Raw genomic sequence first — 18310 nt, forward strand, 5'->3', positions numbered from 1 at the left:
GGAATATTCAATCCCTGCTAATACCCACTCCTAAGAAGCTTATAGGGCATTGTACAAGTTCTGGGTCCGGGTGCCTCTGCCAGAGGCTAAGAGGGTACACCTTCCACCAGGGACACAGATGGGCTTTCTTGGGCCCCTACAGTCAAGGAAGAAACTGGGGGAACTTCTCAAACTTGCTTCTAAGAAGCTCTGGGAATGAGAGGTGGTCTGGGGTTTCCATCCTTATGAAAAGGAAAGATTCACAACTCACTGTGTGGGAACTAAGAGAAAGTGCCTGGGGCTTAAGAGATCAGAAGACCTCAGTTAGCACCCAGCTGCATTTGCTACAGTGTGATTCCAAATGTACTCTAAATGTAAATGTGGAAATAATAATACCAGACCTACCTATTTATAAGGTGGATATGAGAAATGAGAGAATATCTGTTCAATTTTTTTGTGAATCTAAGACTGCTCTAAGAAATAGTCTATTTCTTTTAAAATGAGGGGATGTGGGGAAGATATTTTACAAACTTTAAAGCCTTTCACACATGCAAAATATTTTATTAGGCCTAAGGGAAATCCTTGGGGTAAAAAGCACGGACAGATCTCCCCAGAGCGGACTGGACCATCTCAACACACCCCAGCAGTTGTGTTTCCCACTCAGGGCTGGAGCTGAATGGAGTGGGAGGAAGTGAGGCAACTGGGAGTCTCGTGATCTTACTTCTGGGTCTGGCAGCCATTCCAATCATTCAGCTGACTCTGCCTGATACTTACTGATTCCTCCTTTCTCCCCTCCCATTTCCCCCAAGGTACATGAATAGCATGTCACTTTGATTACTTTCACTGGAAATAGCAAGTAATCCCTCACGGCCTCTCCCTGCCCTACTTCCCCCTGCGTGGCCTATAACAGTAAGAAGGTACCCAGCTTCCTCTCCTGAAGTACACAAAGGTGCCTCACCCCGGTGGAAAAGCTGTCTTCATGTCTGGGTGTCCCGGAGTCATTCTGAATGTTGCAAGCTTGGGTAGTGGGGCTGATGGTCTGCTAGTCAGCACACCTTGCCTTTAGACTCCTGCAGGCAGAACCGGATTTAGTTACTTCCCTTCTCATACTAACTATCTAACACAGTCTCAATCCGGTCCAGAAAGACGGAAAAAGGAATCCAATTTACAAGGTGGAACATTATTATTATTATTATTATTATTATTATATATTTAGATTTTATTTATTCATTTTTCAGAGAGAGAAAGGAGAGAGAGGGAGAAAGAGAAGGTAGGAGGACCAGGAAGTATTAACTCCCATATGTGCCTTGATCAGGCAAGCCCAAGGTTTCGAACCAGCAACCTCAGCATTCCAGGTCAACACTTTATCCACTGCGCCACCACAGGTCAGGCACAAGGTGGAATATTATTTAGTGCTAAAAAGAAATAACCTATCAACCCATGAGAAGACATGGAGGAAATTATATTCCAACTATATACAGGACATTCTAGGAAAGGCAAAACTATGAAGACAATAAAAAGATCAGTGGTTTCCAGGAGTCAGGGGAGAGGGATACAAAGACAGAGCACAGAGGATTTTTAGACAAGTGAAATTGCTCTGCATGATACTACAATGGTGGATACATGTTGTTATATACTTGTCAAACCTATAGAACATACAACGCCAAGTGTGATCCCTAAGGTAAACGATGGACTTCGGGTGATAATGATGTGTCAATGTAGGTTCATGGAGTATAAGAGTATAACAAATATATCACTCTGGTTTGGTATATTGATAGTGCAGAAGGCTGTGTGTATATATGTGTATGTGTGTGTATACAGAGAATATGGAACTCGCTGTACGTTCCACTACATTTTGCTATGAGTCTAAAACTGCTCTAAAAATAAAGCTTATTAATTAAAAAAATAAGTCCTTGTCTTTTAGAGATACATACTAAAATATTTATGGACAAAATTTATTCGATCTAGATTATGCGTCAAAATAATATGTTGGGGGAAGTAGGTAAAGGTATAAATAAAATAAGATTGAGAATTGACAGCAGTAGCTGGGTAAAGGATACACAAAGATTTATTATGCTATTTCCCCTGTCTTTGTCTATGTTTGAAATTTTCCAGTAATAAAATATTTTAAGAAGAGAAAAGGGTCATATAACTACGGTTTCTTTTGACATTCACTTTGGTGAAAATAGTGGAATGTGGTTTGGGGATGGGAGAACGGGGGCAGTCTGGAGCTTGGATGTATGATTTGGGAGTGGGCAAGGTCCGGACTAGAGGAGGCAGGAAGGAAGACAGGGCAAAAGGCAGTACAGGAGAGAGAAAGGGAGAGAACAGAAAAGGGATCTGGGCTCACTGCTTTGCCCCACTCTCTCTCTTCCTCTTTTCTTCACTCACTCCTTACCCTTCATCTTTGTGGATGGGAAATCATCTTGGGACTTAACAATGAAGATTCCCAGCACCAAACCACAAAATTCCAATTTAGTCCGCACAGCCTGGGAGTCTAATTTTGAACAGGTGCCCTAGGAGAATTGACTATACGAACCTTCCTTGAGTTCAGTACCTGGCCCTGTGAGCAGACTGCTATTTCTATCACTGACCTCTACTCTGCCAGAGTGGAGACCAAACCACTCTGCCTTTCAAAGCTTCTGGAACAATGTCCGCTGTTTCAAAGCAAAAAAAAAAAAAAAAAAAGGTGATAGACTATGTAAAGATGCTGTTTGTTGATTTCCTTTAATATGGATTTGGAAATATGCAAATGATGAGGGTCTCTTTAGTGAGAAAGAAGAAATTCATCAGCCAGCTGTAGGTTGAAAGACATCTCCTTCAAGACCTTCTAGCTCTTTGTGCTGATGTTCTCTGATTTTATATTCACTGAAAAACCTTCTGGTTTTAATGGGATTCTACTAAGAATTAAAAAACAAAAACAAAAGCACTCACCAGTTACCCTAAGATGCAATCTTGTTGGTAGTTCTAGATTTTATTGTAACTTTAATAAATTGTTCTTTTACTTCCCTCGTGTCCTGATAGCTTATATTCAGAGAACAAGGTCACCAAGATCTCATCATCCATCATCAAACTAGTAAACTTAAGCTTTAGGACTACCAGGAGAACAGTGACTCTATGACTGTGTCATTATCACATTAAGGGGAGCTAGACAACTCCCTTGCCCACACATTCTTGGCCACATCTCTCCCATTAGGGAAAGAATTAGAATTATAATCAAGCAATCAGGATGCAGCCTTACTTACCTAGATCCCAGTGCCTGCTCAAGCATAACAAGGTCTTAAGATGGTGAGACCAGCCAAGTTGAGGAGAGCAGTTCTGAAGCAAACAAGACAGCCTGCAGGCCCGTGGGCCCTGGTGCTGGCAGGAACATTCCCAGGAACTGACTTGTCTACTCTGCCATCTCTAATATGAGGAGGGGACGAGGAAGAACTGCTAGCAACTAGAGCCTGCACTCGCCCACAGAAGAACTTGTGAAAAGTCAGACTTGGTAGTTTAGTTCAAAGCATTTTGCCTCCTTGACCCCCTGTCTATGTCACCCCATCCCACCCACTAAAAGAAAAAGAGGTAAAGACTTCTGTTCCCACTAGCAATCTCTGTGGTACAATATGTTTCTTTGAACCACACCTACCCAGGGCCTGCTGGCATCTGTTCAGGCCTAACTCACTAGCAAGCATTTCCTGGCTCCCTACATGGTTAGCGAGGAATTTATTTCTTGCCCCTTCAAACACCCGGCTGAAGCACAGGCTGCTGAGGGGACATCAGGTGTTCCAAGGTGAGGTAGGTGAGCGGCCATGATGCCCCACACGAAAACCTGTGTGCGAATCCCCTCAGCAATGTACCTCGGCCAAGGTAGGAAGGACTAACTGCATGTTCCCTCTGCTTCCCCGAAAGGAGAGTGGGGTGGATAAAGTGAGCAACGTACTGGGGAGACCAAGAGAATAAGTCTTTTTTCTTCTTCTTCTTCTTGTGGAAGAGACAGAGAGAGTCAGAGAGAGGGACAGACAGACAGGAAGGGAGAGAGGTGAGAAATATCAATTCTTCCTTGTGGTTCCTTAGTTTGTTCATTGATTTCTCGTATGTGCCTTGCCGGGGGGGGGGGGGGGGGGGGGGGGGGGGGGGGGGGTTCGGTAGACGGAGTGACCCCTTGCTCCAGCCAGCGAGCTTGGGCTCAAGCTGGTGAGCTTTTGCTCAAACCAGATGAGCTTTTGCTCAAACCAGATGAGCTCACGCTCAAGCTGGCGACCTCGGGGTCTGGTGCCTGGGTCCTCTGCATCCCAGTCCGACGCTCTATCCACTGCACCACCGCCTGGTCAGGCGGGAGAAAAGTCTTGCCGTATAAATTGGCTCCGGTCGGCTAAGAAAAATACAGGCACTCCTCAGACAGGAATTATAATTTTAAAAGTATGAGAAGGATTCTGTGAACTGATTCAGAGAATATGAGGGAAGGGTCTGAAGAGTGACGGGGAAGAGGGGCAAATGTCAGAGAGGGTCGGGCCGGTGGTACCAACGGGCCCAGGTGAGTAGGAGACAAAAGTGTGAAAAGGTCACAGAGTTAAGAGAACGAGGGGAAGGTGGGCAAGAGGCTAGAGGCAAATGGCGGAAGAGCCCGAGAACGGAGAGGGAGGCGGCGGACACAGCCCAGGCTTTAGCGGAATTGGAGATTTGTGCGGAAAGGGGTCGTCGCGGACACAGCCCTGCGCCCAGAGGCGCGGTGAAGAGCGCGCCCCTAGCGGCCCCGCCGTGCGGAGCCCACCCCACGCGGTCTCTAGAGCTCCGCCCCAGCCCCGCGCGCAGTCCCGGCGCCAGGTTCCCTTCGGCGCGCGGCCCGAGAGTTCCGGCTGCGGCGCGCGGGCGGAAAGTTTATGCGGACGGACTGTGCCGGCGTTGGGCGCCGGGTGAGTGGGGGCGGCTGGGGATTCAGGTTGTCTTTCGTCGCTTCTTGGGCTTTTAGGAGCAGGGGTGAAGGGTGAGGAACAACGCGGGGCCAGCGCCCGGCCTTGCTGCTGTCCCGGCAGCCGCTCCGTGCGGTCTCTGCGGCACCAGCTCCGGGGCCCGGCGCCTGGCCTCCCCATCGCTGCGGTTCGGGGGTCTCCGAGTCCGCATAAACATGACTTCGGGCCCCTGCCCAGGCTTCTGCGCCCTCTCCTTCCATAAGAGATTTCCAGATATCTCTCCCTCTCTCTCTTTCCCTCCCATCATCTTCCTCTCTTCTCTGTCACTCTCTCTGACTCTCTTACGCTTTGAGAGCGAAACTGCTGAGAATCAATTCTTTATGAATGAGCTCATTGTCACCTTAAGGGAAGGATTATAAATGTGTACTAATGGAGGCCAAATAGGTGGCTAGGGTCTATTATGAGGTTAAACTGTTCTTGAGAAAGAGACCCCAGGTTGTCCTACGCCTTGTTTGTAAACAACGCGGGTAAAGGTGTGGGGTGCGGGGATGAGGACTTCAGGTGAGAATCAACCCGAGTGAGAAATGGATCATGCTCTCACAAAATTGCTGGACTGTGCTGGGCAGGGATTTTCTTTTATCAGGCTTGGACTGCTTGAGTGAACCATCCTTCAAGAACATTCAGTTCCTCCTTTTACTTCTTTCTATACTTCTAACCTGAATTACTAAATTGGCTTGCTGTGACTTTGCCCATTGTTAAGGAGGTGTATTTGCCGGTAAACACAAGTGCATCATCAGTCAGGAGTATGGAGGTGTGTACAGAGAGAGAAGTCAAGACTGCCTGCTATGGTCACCCATTCCAGTGTTACAGCAGATTTCATGGACCAGAAGTACTTTCTTATACCTGATATAAATCTATCCTATATCCCATTCTTCTAAGAGGCAAAGGTAGTACACCTTATGACTCCCAACTTGGAATAACGTAAAGGCCTCTGTGCGTGACTGGGACTGTCGTGGAAGCTGCATAAACTGTGAAGGTCGATAGAGTCATAAGAGTCGCTGGTGTCTCTGCTTGAATGAGGACAGGAGGAAAGGGTTTCTGGTGTCCAGAGTTAAAATTCATCTTGTGTTTTGCCAGAGAGTTATTGTTATATATGGTAATCAGGGCTAGTTCATTAGTCATCAAACATTTGTCCAGCACTTACTATGTCCCACTTCCTGTGTACTGTGATAGGCTCTGAGGAGACGTTGGTGGGAAAAATCTGACAGGATCCCTACCCTTACTGAGTATATTATCTAATGTAGTGTAACTGAACCAATACTGTACAGGACCTCACTTGAACAATGCAGCTGAGACCCAGAAAGGAAATAAAAAAAAAAAACTGAGTAGATGAAATAGTATCAAGTTGGTACCCCTAAGCTGATGCATTTGACACTAGAAGAAACCCACGGAATCTCAGAACTGTTAACACTGACTTTGGACATAGTTTTAAGGAGCTTGATTATCTAGCTCTCCAGCCTATAGTATTCAAGAAACAGCAAATTAGAGGATGATTACAGAGGGTTACTGAGAAAAGGTGAAATGCAAGTTAATGGTCTAAAAATTAATTATAAAGAGGAAGCACCAAAACAGAGCACAATAGCCTGGATTTCTTGAATACAAGACATTGTTTCCATGTATATTCTGTAGCATATTTATTCTATGGAACCTTAACGATTATGTAAAGAAGGGTTAAGTGACAAGCACAGAGTTAGCAAATTCAACTAGATTCTTTGCTGTAGAACTCAGCATCTGTAATTAGACCTGAACTAATATTCCTTGAAGGATCCTTCCAGAACAGTGTTCTGCAGCACACACTTGGGGGAATACTAATTAGTATAAATATGATAAAACATCAGGGTAGCGGTGTGCTGGGCAGTAGTTGTGGTTAGAGTGGCGATGTCAAGTCATCATAAGAATGTGGATTATGTTTAGCATCCAGTGTTTAAGAGGCAGAGAAGAGGGATACACATTTTCATTTTGTGTATCAAAATGGTTAAACATTTTGGAATTCTAAGGAGTCAGGAAAGAATTTATATCTCTAGTTTAATCTTTATTGATGTTGGATAGGTGAGACTTGATTGTATTTGAAATGTATCGCAGGTCGTTATGTGGTAAGGTGTTTCTTACCTTACTGGAGTCCTTGGCCCTCATTTATAACATTGTTTCCATGAACCAATGTGTTCTTACTTCCCGACAGCCTATTTACACATGGAATTTTAGAATGTCACACATTTGCAGTTGGAAATTATACCAAAACAAGCAGTCTGACCACTGTTAAGTGTTTTGAAGTAAGTTCCAAAAAAGAAATTAGTGAACATTAAATTTCTAACCTGTTTATGTTTATTCAGTCTTCCCTAATTGTATATTACAATATAATTTTCATGAAGTGGTAATCAGTGTATACATACAATCCTGTGACCTGCTTTTTCCAGTTACTAATACTATATATAAATATTTCTGACAACTATATATGTCATTTATTTATATATTTCATTGTGTCAATATATTATAGTTTACTTAATAATAGAGTAGCAACAAGCTGTGTTCCCAAGAGCAGGTCTATATATCTGTGAACTTTTTTCTTTATTTTTGAGCACAGAAATGTTTTCTTCATGCTAATTCTCAATACATAATTTTAAAGAACTCTTTGTGGCCCTGGCCAGCTGGCTCAGCGATAGAGCGTTGGCCTGGCGTGCGGGGGACCCGGGTTCGATTCCCGGCCAGGGCACATAGGAGAAGCGCCCATTTGCTTCTCCACCCTCCCCCCCTCCTTCCTCTCTGTCTCTCTCTTCCCCTCCCGCAGCCAAGGCTCCATTGGAGCAAAGATGGCCCGGGCGCTGGGGATGGCTCCTTGGCCTCTCCCCCAGGCGCTAGAGTGGCTCTGGTCTCGGCAGAGCAACGCCCCTGGTGGGTGTGCCGGGTGGATCTCGGTCGGGCGCATGCAGGAGTCTGTCTGACTGTCTCTCCCCGTTTCCAGTTTTGTTTTCTCCATTTTGACTTTTATACAGTTTCATGGAATAATGCCAGCTGTCATATGTGTTCTTTTTTAAAACTTTTTTTCATTGATTTGATGGGGGAGGGAAGTGCGAAGAGAAGGAGAGAGAGAGAGAGAGGGAGAAGCATCAATTTGTTGTTCTTAGTTGTGCACCCATTGTTTGCTTCTCATATGTGCCCTGACTGGGGATCAAACCTGCGACCTCGGTGCAACACTGAGTCTCTAGCCACTGAGCTACCTGGCCAGGGCCCTTGCATATTTTTTAATTTTGTTCTTTTCCTTCACAGTTAAAGCCCTGTTGCCAGGTTACATTAAATGAGTATTGCTGAGGCTAGCAGTCTGTTGCTTTTGTCATGCTTAATGATTTTCAGCTTTGTCTAATTTGGATTATGATTTTATTAGCCCTTTCATTTTTATATTTTGCATTCATTTTAATTAAAAAGGGGGCACCAAGCAACAATATAATTAAACAAATGCTTGCACAAATACTGTTGTTGTATTGATTAAGATAGTGATGGTGCCCAAAAGACTGGTTGATTGTAAAAAAGCACCACCATATGACAACTAAAAACATTCTTTAGTAAATTAAGTGTTGGATGAAAAGGAATGAGATCTTACCATTTGTGAGACAGCATGGATAGACTAAAGACTATTTGGCTCAGTGAAATGAGAGAAAGACAAACACCATATGATTTCACTTATATGTGGAATCTAAAGAACAAGATAAATGAACAAACAAAAGTGAAATAAATGCATTGAAAAAGAGAGTGGCCAGGTGTTTGCCAGAGGAGTGGAGGGGATTGATGGACTGAGTAAAAGAGGTAAAAATGATTAAAAAGTACACATTGGTAGTTGAAAAATAGTCACAAAGATGTAAGTAAAGCATAGGGAATATAGTCGATAATATTGTAATAAGTGTTTATGATACCAGTTTGGGTACTGATAATATTGAAGGGACATTATGTAAAATATATGATTGTTTAACCACTAAGTTATACACTTGAACTCAATCTATATAAAAAAAAATGTAAATGTTTGTTCAAAATTTTAAATCTCTGAAAGTTCTTCACCGATTGCTTTGAAATTTTGACACAACGTTGCATTTGAATACGCACATGTTTTTATGTTTTTATATACCTACTATTATATAGATGTCACACCTGTGACGGTTAAAAACATACTTTTTTTGAAAAAACAGCGCCATCTGTTGGATGTAAAAGCAACACACGCTATACTAAATATTTTACGATTCCATTTCAATGTTATGGGAGAAATATAAATCGCACATGGCTGAAGATATTTTCTATCAAATATGCAAGGAAAATTCAAATATGAACATGGATTTCACAGCAGAAATCTACAACAAAGCGTTGATAATGATTGAAGATTTGTGCTTAGAAATCGCGAACAAAGTTCTCAATTGGGAATGCCATCACCGAATTTATCTGCTGCTGCTTCATTTGATGTAGAATTGCATTGTGAACAAAATTACAACACGGATGATCTTTTGTCATATGTGCAATCAAATATTCCTAAGCTAACGCTTGAGCAAAAAGGCATTTATGATCAAATAATGTGAACTGTCAATAACAGGGTTGGAGAAATCATCTTAGATGCGCCAGGAGGAACTGGCCAAACGATCCTAATTAGATTGATTTTTGGCAGCAATTCGATCCCAAAATGACTTAGCCTGAGCTCTTGCATCGTCCGGAATAGCTGCGACATTGCTACCAGGTGGAAGAACTGCTCATTCTGCTTTGAAATTGCCATTGAACATGCAATTCATTGAAACTCCCACATGCAACGTTTCCAAAGCATCTCGCATGGGTAAAGTATTGCAGAAATGCAAACTTATTGTTTGGGATGAATGCATAATGGCGCACAAAAAATCACTCGAGGCTCTTGATCGATCATGGCAAGATTTGCATAGAAACATCAGACCATTTGGGAATGCATTAATAGTGCTTGCAGGATATTTCAGGCAAACATTACCTGTAATGCCTCAATCAACACCAGCGGGTGAAATAAATGCTTGCCTGAAATGCTCTACTTTGTGGCAACACATAAAGACGTTAAAATTAACTACAAATATGTGTGTCCAGCTGCAAAACAATTGATCAGGTGAGATATTCTCACATCAATTGCTGGAAATTGGGAACAGAAAAGTGCCGGTTGATCTGACCTCAGGACGAATTTCATTGCCTCATAAAACTTCTGCAATTTAGGTGACATCAAAAGAAGAATTGGTTGAAAAAGTATTTCCCAATATTCAAACCAATTATAAGAATCACGATTGGCCTGACCAGGCAGTGGCGCAGTGGATAGAGCGTCGGACTGGGATGCAGAGGACGCAGGTTCGAGACCCCAAGGTCCTAGCTTGAGCACGGGCTCATCTGGTTTGAGCAAAGCTCACCAGCTTGGACCCAAGGTCGCTGGCTTGAGCAAGGGGTTGCTTGGTCTGCTGAAGGCCCACGGTCAAGGCACGTGTGAGAGGGCAGTCAATGAACAACTAAGGTGTTGCAACAAAAAACTGATGATTGATGCTTCTCGTCTCTCTTCATTCCTGTCTGTCCCTGTCTGTCTCTCTCTCTGACTCTCTGTCTCTAAAAAAAAAAAAGAAAAGAAAAGAATCACAATTGGCAGAGTGAATGAGCTATTCTTGTGGCCAAGAACAAAGACATCTACAAACTTAACAATATTACTCAGTCTAACATTCAAAGTGAGGCAGTCACACATACAAGTCCATCAACACTGTTGTAGAAGCAGATGAAGCGGTTAATTATCCAACAGAATTTTTGGATTCACTCGATCTGCCAAGGATTCCACCGCACGTACTGCAATTGAAAATCGGCATGCCAATTATCATGTTGCGAAATATCAACCAGCCAAAGCTTTGCAACAGCATGCAGCTTGCAGTAAAAAAATTAATGAGAAACATTATAGAAGCAACAATCTTGACCTTTCAAAGGTGAAGATGTCCTCATTCCTTACATTCCTATGATTCCATCGGATATGCCATTCCAATTTAAGAGATTGCAGTTTTCAATTCGATTGGCGTTTGCAATCACCATCAACAAAGCTCAGGGCCAATCTTTAGAATTGTGCAGTTTAGATCTAGACACAGATTGCTTCTCACATGGACAATTATATGATGCATGTTCTAGAGTCTGCAAACCAGACAATCTATATCTGCACAGACAATGGAACAACAAAAAGTATTGTATACCCACAAGCATTGTGAAATTAAACATATTAGAAACGTGCACTTTCTCTTTTCTTTCTTTTCCATTTAACCAGACTGAGCCACAGCAACGCGTGGCCGGGTACAACTAGTCCAAAATAAAATTAAAAGAAAAAATACATATATACATGAAGTTGATAGCACCATTATTTATAATAGCCAAAGAGTGAAAACAAATCAATTGTTCATCAACTAATGAATAGATAAATAAAATAGTTCTATACAATGGAATATAATTTATCAAAAATAAATACCATACTGTTACAAGAATATGAATGAACATAGAGAACATTATACTAAGTGAAAGAAGTCAGTCACAAATGACCACATTTATATTGTATGATTTTATTTATACAAATGTTCAAATTGGCAAGACTATAGAAATAGAGAGTAGACTCCTGGTTACCTAACACTAAGTTTGAGGTTGGAGGTGTCTATGAATTAATAGAGAGTTTATTATTTAAGTAATAAAAATATTCTAAAATCGGTCATGGTTATGATTACCTGTCCTGTGAATAGTCTAAAAAATATTGAATTATTCAATATACATGAATGAATTGTATAGTATATAATTACATACATATAAGATATAACAATCATACATATAAGATATAACAAAAATATTATTTAATTCCTGAAATACATTCAAATATAATCGTTCATTTGAGATATACTCAAATTTACCTTAGAAATGACAACTTTGTATAATCTTGCTTTACTTTTTCTGAATGTAGTAAATTATTTTACTTTGAATATAAAAGAAATTAAGTGTTGGAGAAGTGATGTCGGAGTGTTTGTTATGTTAAGTTGTATAAAATTTGGAACAATGAAAGTCAAGAACTACCAGAATTTTAATGTTTTTTTTTAAAAAATAGAAATACTTAAGGTCATCCTTGCTTTCTGGCCATTTAGTGCGTGATTGCTTGCTTGCTTTCCTTCCATTAAATTCTCTGCAGATTTTCCTATACCTCAACTTAAAGGGCTTGCCTCCACTCATTTCTGGGAAGTTTGTTTAAAATTATGGTGAAAAAAATACTTTTACACTCCACGACATGTAGCTTAATCATATTTATTTTCTACGGCATTTTTCTATTTATAGCTGTCTGTTTGCATTCTGCCTGGGGACATTGGGATCATTTTCATCATGCCAACAGTGGTGGTAATGGACGTATCCCTTTCCATGACCCGACCTGTGTCTGTCGAGGGGTCTGAAGAATATCAGCGCAAGCACCTAGCAGCCCATGGTTTGACGATGCTGTTTGAGCACATGGCCACAAATTACAAGCTTGAGTTTACAGCTCTGGTGGTGTTTTCATCACTCTGGGAACTGATGGTTCCCTTCACAAGAGATTATAACACCTTACAGGTACAAAAACAATGAGTTATTGTATGTACAAGGTCCAAATTTATAGGGAGCAAAAAGTGTTATCATGTTGTACTGAATCTTTAGACCTTGGTATTATTTAATAATATGTCTGTGGGTATAAAATCTGAGTAGCTATGAAACAAAAATTCACAACCAGTAGATTTTATGCCTTTGGTAGAGATATGAGTTAGAGCTGTGAGTTGTTGCCTCATTTTCTTCTATTAGTTTTCTAGAATTCTCTCAGGATGCACTGCCCCATTCCCTAATGTTCAGGATCTTTGGGTTCAACACTACTACTTTTCCTATAAAACTTGAGGAGATGAAAAGTAGCCCTTCCTTGTAAAAAGTCTTATTCTGGAGTAATTAAAAATTCTATTTCTTCTTTAACAAATAGCCTTTTGATTAATAGATGCCAAGAAATGATCATTTTTAAACCTCGATTGATTGGTATCATCTTCCAAAGGTGTTGTCTATGATATACTCAAGAACTTACTTTTTATTTTTTAATTGATTTTACAGGGGTGGGGAGGAACGAGAAGTAGTTGCTTCAGCCTAGCTGTTCATTGGTTGCTTGTCATATGTGCCTTGACCCTGCAACCCAGAGTTGGGTTTTTTTTGTTTTGTTTTGTTTTGTTTTGTTTTGTTTTTGTATTTTTCCGAAGCTGGAAACAGGGAGAGACAGTCAGACAGACTCCCGCATGCGCCCGACTGGGATCCACCCGGCACGCCCACCAGGGGGCGACGCTCTGCCCCTCCCGGGCGTCGCTCTGTTGCGACCAGAGCCACTCTAGCGCCTGGGGCAGAGGCCAAAGAGCCATCCCCAGCGCCCGGGCCATCTTTGCTCCAATGGAGCCTCGCTGCGGGAGGGGAAGAGAGAGACAGAGAGGAAGGAGAGGGGGAGGGGTGGAGAAGCAGATGGGCGCTTCTCCTGTGTGCCCTGGCCGGGAATCGAACCCGGGACCCCTTGCACGCCAGGCCGACGCTCTACCACTGAGCCAACCGTCCAGGGCCGCAACCCAGAGTTTTGAACCAGTGACCTCAGCATTCCAGGTTCGCACTCTATCCACTGTGCCACCACACGCCAGGCTTGAAAACTTACTTTCTGACATTTCTAAATCACTAACATTCCCAACAGTACTTAGCAGTGCCTTACCCATAGTGAGCAATCAATAAGTGTTTGTGAAATTAAATTGAATGGTTTAATAATTGCTAGTTTAGAAATCCAGGATTAATGTAGTTTGATTTTTTTTTTTTTTAATTTATTGATTTTTTAGAGAGAGAGAGGAGTGAGAGAGAGAGACAGAGAGAGAGAGAAGGGGGAGGAGCAGGAAGCATCAACTCCCATATGTGCCTTGACCAGGCAAGCCCAAGGTTTCGAACTGGCGACCTCAGTGTTCCAGGTCGACGCTTTATCCCACTGCGCCACCACAGGTCAGGCAATGTAGTTTGATTCTTAAAGTAATAAAATTTTGTTAAATCATTCCTTTTATTATCTTACTTTTTTTAAGTGACTCAAAAGCTTTTTTTTAAATTACACTGGAAGTCTTATAAGTGAGTGAACTAAGGATTTTGGATGGCCAGCAGTTTGAAATTTAGAGATTATGTAAGTGGCTCAGAGTAAATGTTAAAACCTGGAGTCCTGGAGTCCAACTGACTGGGTTCAAATCTAGACTCTGCCACCTCTAGGCATGGGATGTTACCTGATTATTCTGTACCTTAGTTCCCTCATTTTAAAAACAGGTTAATAATATATAGGGTGTTGTGATGATTAGATGCATGTAAGGTGTATAGAATGGTGTTTAGATATCGTAAGTCTTCTATTAACTGTTGACACTCACCAGCTTGAGTGCGGGGTCGCTGGCTTGAGTGTGGGATCATAGACATGACCCCATGGTTGCTGGCTTGAGCCCAAAGGTCTCTGGCTTGAGCCCAAGGTTGCTGGCTTGATCAAGGGGTCACTTGCTCTGCTGTAGCCCCCCCCCCCCCGTTAAGGCACATATGAGAAAGCAATCAATGAACAACTAAGAAGAAGCAATGAAAAATTGATGCTTCTCATCTCCCTCCCTTACTGTCTGTCCCTATCTGTTCCTCTCTCTGCCTCTGTCTCTATCACAAAAAAAGTAAATAATAAATAACTTTTGACATTTTTGTAATGTATTTAAAAGTGCTTCATTTAAATTATTTCCTTCAAGTTTCACTTATAAAGATATGAACTTGATGGGCTTACTCTTACCTGATAAGAAGACAGAATAAAGGGAAGCTCTTTTAATTATCCTTTATAGCTGAGGAAGTCTGTTTTACTGTTTTTAAGAACCTGTGCTTTGAGACTCTCAGAAGCAATGTCCCCTGTATATCATTTATGCTTTTATCAGTTTATGTTGTTTTCTGATAACAAATTAAAATGATCAATTGTATCTTTTATTCAATTAGGAAGCACTAAGTAATATGGATGATTATGATAAAACCTGCTTGGAGTCTGCATTAGTTGGTGTTTGCAACATTGTTCAGCAAGAATGGGGTGGTGCAATTCCTTGCCAGGTAATTATCAATTCTTTCTCATTACCCTAAGTTAAACATGTTAACCACGGAGGTGCTTTGATTTTCTTCAAGCTCTAACACAGCACACATTGTAATTTCTACAAACTATGTTATATGCTATTGGTATCTTTTTCAAAGAAGGCACTAGATCAACCCTATTATGCTCAGAAGCAGCACGATTATCCATTAAAGAAAGCATCTTCCTAGTAAATTGACTTTTTGCAAACTAGTATTATTTGATAAAATACAAAGGGCTCACAGTGGAATTTTAGAGCACTCCCTAGAAGAGTTGATCTTAATTTTTTGAGTGATAGAATTGTAAACATCAGTACAATGGAGTTTATCTTCATTATCTCATTGTTGCATTTATTCAGCAAACTTTTAACCATGTCAGCTATCTAAATTATCTAAGAAGCAAGGAGTATGAATGTCATATAATCCGTTGCCCTTTACTTAGAGTCTGCAGTAGGTCCACATTAGCATTAAATCAGAGCAGAGTAGTAGCTGAAGAAGAGAATTGGAAGTTTGCTATACATAGGTGCTTTAGGAAGTGGTAGTATATTTTAAGGAGGAAATAAAGCTGCTAAAAGGAAAATCATAAAATTATAGTCTACAGCAAAAGTCATCACACTTTTTCTGTATTAGGCTTTGCAAGTGTCTGTGGCAACTCCTCAATTTTGCTCTAATAGCAGGAAAGCAGCAATAGAAAATAAGTAAATAAATGGGCATGGCTATGTTCCAGTAAAACTTTATTTACAAAAACAGGCAGTGGGCCATAGTGTATGATATTTATTAGAGGGTCAAACATGAGATTTCTCAGTAGTGTCAGTGGCATCAGTGACTGATATTTATGCCTGGGGGTGAGGGGTAACTCAAATGTAGGACCAAGGAATATGGGAAGAGATGGAACTGATTTTATCTTCCTAACAATATACTGAATAAAGGAAGTTTTGTTGTCAGTATCTTCTGAACTGGAAGCTTGTAAGTAGCACAATTTCATTTGCTACTTCTTCAGTAGTTTTATTTCTTTAATTAAGCTTATTGTGGTGACATTGGTTAATAAAATTATATAGGTTTCAAGTGTACAATTCTATGATACCCCATCTGTATATTGCATTTTGTGTCTATTACCCAAAGTCAAATCTTCTTCTATCACCATAGTCTTAGTAATTTTGGAGAAGAAACTCAGAGACTTTGTGCACCAGAAAGATATCTGCCTTTTAATGTTTTTTCTTTGCAAAAAGGAAGAATCTAAATTGGAGATGTCTTGTCCCCTGAAGGCAAGAGAATGGGCTTGAATCCACTTAGACTTGCTTGATGAGTTTTGGGGTGAACAGTTCTTAAACATTGGACTAGAGGTGGAAGTTATTAGTGATTATTTTTATAATCAATCACTGTCAAGCAGATTTGTTTTAATATGGATTTTTTTAACCAGCCTTTGAGACAGCTAGACTGTGTCTCTTTATTATTTGAGTAAAATCTGCCTTGTTTTGACATTACATGAAATATATATTTCATTATAATTCAGTGTCTGAAAAAGCTAGTGGCAGAAGTAAGTGATTATATAAGCAATTATTGGTGCCTAGAAGAGGAAATTACCATGTAGTCAATTGACTGTCTTCCCAAAAGATGACATTGCTCCAGGAGACCTCTAGTAAGCATTCCTGGGTCGTAGAAGTAAGTGCCAATCTTGGGACTTTGGTGCAACTACCTAATACTCCCTTACTGTCCAGTTACTACCAAGTTACTAGGATGGGCTAGGGAGAGCTAAAATAATCCCCCCATAATGTTTGGAAAAGTGCCCCTCCCCAACAGGATTGCTTTGAAGCAATGAAGAAAAGGAAAATGACTTGTAATTATGGAGTATCGCTAGGATATTTTGAAGGCTTTTTCAAATTACAGGTTGATTAAGAATGCGTTTTAGGCCCTGGCCGGTTGGCTCAGCGGTAGAGCGTTGGCCTGGCGTGCGGGGGACCCGGTTCGATTGCCGGCCAGGGCACATAGGAGAAGCGCCCATTTGCTTCTCCACCCCCACCCCCTCCTTCCTCTCTGTCTCTCTCTTCCCCTCCCACAGCCAAGGCTCCATTGGAGCAAAGATGGCCTGGGCGCTGGGGATGGCTCCTTGGCCTCTGCCCCAGGCGCTAGAGTGGCTCTGGTCGCAGCAGTGCGACGCCCCGGAGGGGCAGAGCGTCGCCCCTGGTGGGCGTGCCGGGTGGATCCCGGTCGGGCGCATGCAGGAGTCTGTCTGACTGTCTCTCCCCGTTTCCAGCTTCAGAAAAATACAAAAAAAAAAAAAAGATAGTTTTCTCCCTTCCTTCTATGGTAATCTGCAGTATTCCAGGGACTTCTGATTGAAATAAACATTGGTAGTAAACTTTACTGTGTTAAAAAAAAAAAAAAGAATGCGTTTTAAAGGTCTTTTACACGTGCAGTTAAATGGCTTTTATGAAAATATATAAATTTTGTGTGTGTATGTGTGTGTGAGAGAGAGAAGGAGAAGGGTCGGAGACAGGAAGGGAGAGAGATGAGAAGCATCAGCTTGCAGGTTGCAGCACTTTAGCTGTCCATTGATTGCCTTTCATATGTGCCTTGACCAGAAATAGGGGCTGTGGGGGGGGGGCTACAGCCAACCCAGTGACCCCTTGCTCAAACCAGCAACCTTGGGCTTCAAGCCAGCAAACTTTGGGCTCAAATTAGTGAGCCTGCACTCAAGCTGGTGAGCCTGTGCTCAAGCCAGATGAACCTGCGCTCAAACTGGTGATGTCGGAGCCTCAAACCTGGGACATAAGCATTCCAGGTCAATGCTCTATCCACTGTGCCACGACCAGTCAGGTTTATGATATATTTTTAAAGCAGTTGTCATTCTAGTTAACCAGAGGTAGAGTTTGTCACCTTTGAAAATAAAGTGTTATGGTTCATATTCTGTGTTGGTACTTTCTAGGGATATGTAAAGTAGGCCCTCATGCTGTTTTTTACATTGATGCCTTAGATACCACATCCTTATCTAAGAGATAAGATTCTCTTTTTTTTTTTTTTGTATTTTTTCGAAGTGAGAAACAGGGAAGCAGACAGACTCCTGCATGTGCCCGACCGGGATCCACTTGGCATGCCCACTAAGGGGCGATGCTCTGCCCATCTGGGGCTTTGCTCTGTTGCATCCAGAGCCATTCCAGCGCCTGAGGCAGAGGCCATGGAGCCATCCCCAGTGCCCAGGCCAACTTTGCTCCAATGGAGCCTTAGCTGTGGGAGGGGAA

General features: G+C 41.8%; 1 protein-coding gene across 3 annotated transcripts in view; it reads left to right on the forward strand.

Annotated features, from left to right (window-relative positions):
- Nucleotides 1–4794: 4794 nt before the first annotated feature.
- The window catches only part of INTS14 (integrator complex subunit 14), a 45776-nt gene continuing 32260 nt past the window's right edge, over nucleotides 4795–18310 (forward strand). For all 3 annotated transcript variants that reach the window (XM_066388180.1, XM_066388181.1, XM_066388182.1), the window contains exons 1-3: nucleotides 4795–4877; nucleotides 12252–12518; nucleotides 14949–15056. In XM_066388180.1, coding sequence (XP_066244277.1) covers nucleotides 4845–4877; nucleotides 12252–12518; nucleotides 14949–15056 — 408 coding nt within the window. In that variant the 5' untranslated portion in view covers nucleotides 4795–4844. The remainder of the gene's footprint in view (nucleotides 4878–12251; nucleotides 12519–14948; nucleotides 15057–18310) is intronic.

Source organism: Saccopteryx leptura, chromosome 6 (assembly GCF_036850995.1).
Source record: "Saccopteryx leptura isolate mSacLep1 chromosome 6, mSacLep1_pri_phased_curated, whole genome shotgun sequence".
Taxonomy (NCBI): Eukaryota; Metazoa; Chordata; class Mammalia; order Chiroptera; family Emballonuridae; genus Saccopteryx; species Saccopteryx leptura.